At 35.4% G+C, this 1,669-nt stretch overlaps 1 protein-coding gene across 1 annotated transcript in view; it reads left to right on the forward strand.

The window, feature by feature from the left end:
* Window positions 1–1,669, forward strand: part of FAM135A (family with sequence similarity 135, member A) — a gene marked incomplete at its 5' end in the record, with an annotated part of 34,854 nt that overhangs the window by 14,797 nt on the left and 18,388 nt on the right. The window contains one exon of the mRNA XM_010144250.1: window positions 297–394. Coding sequence (XP_010142552.1) covers window positions 297–394 — 98 coding nt within the window. The remainder of the gene's footprint in view (window positions 1–296; window positions 395–1,669) is intronic.

Below are 1,669 nucleotides of genomic sequence, written 5' to 3' on the forward strand. Positions count from 1 at the left end.
AAAGGCTTAGAAGTAAGGCTGGCTGTGTAATGTTAAGATTTGCTTTGGTGTATTAGAATAAAGTAGTCTTGCAGTAAAATATGTATCACTTTACTCCATGTTAGAAGAAAAAAACATGAAAAAATTGTAATAGCTAGCTGTAATGTTTGTATTCAAAGTTAATATGGATACTTCTATTTGTGTACTGTTTATCAAAACACTGGGAAATAAGAATTCAGACTGAATGCAGAATGTATATTGCTGCATTAGAAAATATTAGAAAATAGTTATTATTTTTTATTTCTTTTATTTTACAGAATGATACCTTTGCTGATTTTGATTCCATGACAGATCGCCTTTTAGACGAAATTATACAATATATACAAATTTATAATCTAACCCTTTCAAAAATCAGGTAATATCTATCCTATACTATTCATAGAAATAAACTTAAAACTAGAGCGCTGTGTTGTTCTGAACTGTGATACTCAGGAGCAGGCCAAAAGAGAGAAGGGAAAATGAAAATTCAGGGGAGGGGGGGAACAGGGAAACAAGGAGAAGAGGGAGAGAGGGAATTCCGAGCTGATAGAAGACTGAACAGTGTTGTATGCTCACCTAGTCCTGTTGGTGGTTTTAGGGCAGTGTTAAGCAATACATTTAAGGAACTGCTGTCCTGTGCTTCCTCAGATCCTCCATGTTAGGGTTCTGCAGAAAACAGGCAATATTTTGAGAAAGTCAAAGAAAACTGTAATAGTGCTATATCAAGATAAAGTTGGCTTTCTTCTGATTTTATAGTCTCTTCAGCACATATGGAATGGCAGACTATCTTGTCATTCCTACAGGGTAAACATCAAAGGGCAGCTGCGTGAAAAAATACTTCATCATTGTGATGTTTTCTGATCGTTTCATCTGCTAAAAAGCATGTTTTACATCTTATTAGAAGGCTCACACCAGTCTATGCATTCCTGGGGTTTTTTTTTTTTCAGTTACTTCCAGGGAATACCTGTTCTGTTTATTTTCTCGAAGTAGGGTACACCATTTGGGTACACCACCTCACTAACTCAGCGGAGTTGCTGGAGTTAGCTCATCGATAGATGAAAGGAGCAAATTCAAGTCTCACTTCATCCATTTGTTTAGTCATCCTCAAATTACACCTGGAAGGGTTTTTTTGACTTGCATGTCACATGCTTTTCCTACAAGTTTCTTCATACTCGTGTTTGGTAGGTTATATTCAGCTAGAGAAAACATTTAATATGTTTAAACATAATCTCACTTTTTAAAGAAATGTTTTTGTTTTGAGACAGGCAAGATTTGACATGGTTAATTTTGTCTAAATCAATGATTTAAGGGGGAAAACAAAAGGCATTTTGTTTGTTATTTCTGATTGTATTTCTAACAGGCAGTCTGCGTGTTAGCGGCCTCGATAGAGGCAAGGAGAGTTCTGTAACCCACCAGCACACACTGATAATACTCTCTCCCATGCTGGTGTCTGAAGGCTGTCATGAGCAAACCCACCCAATTATCTTCTTGTTGTTCATACCTGAGAATTGAATTCTCATTTGCTTTTGATTTGCTTCTCATAAGACTTTCAATTCGTTGATATTTTTTCAGATTTATTGTCACTTGAAAGAAAAAAGAAATTAAAATTATTTTAGTTTCCTTTTCAATGTATGTACTTCTCTTTTGTCCT

The sequence above is a fragment of the Buceros rhinoceros genome, unplaced genomic scaffold (assembly GCF_000710305.1).
Source record: "Buceros rhinoceros silvestris isolate BGI_N320 unplaced genomic scaffold, ASM71030v1 scaffold32339, whole genome shotgun sequence".
In the NCBI taxonomy this organism is placed as follows: domain Eukaryota; kingdom Metazoa; phylum Chordata; class Aves; order Bucerotiformes; family Bucerotidae; genus Buceros; species Buceros rhinoceros.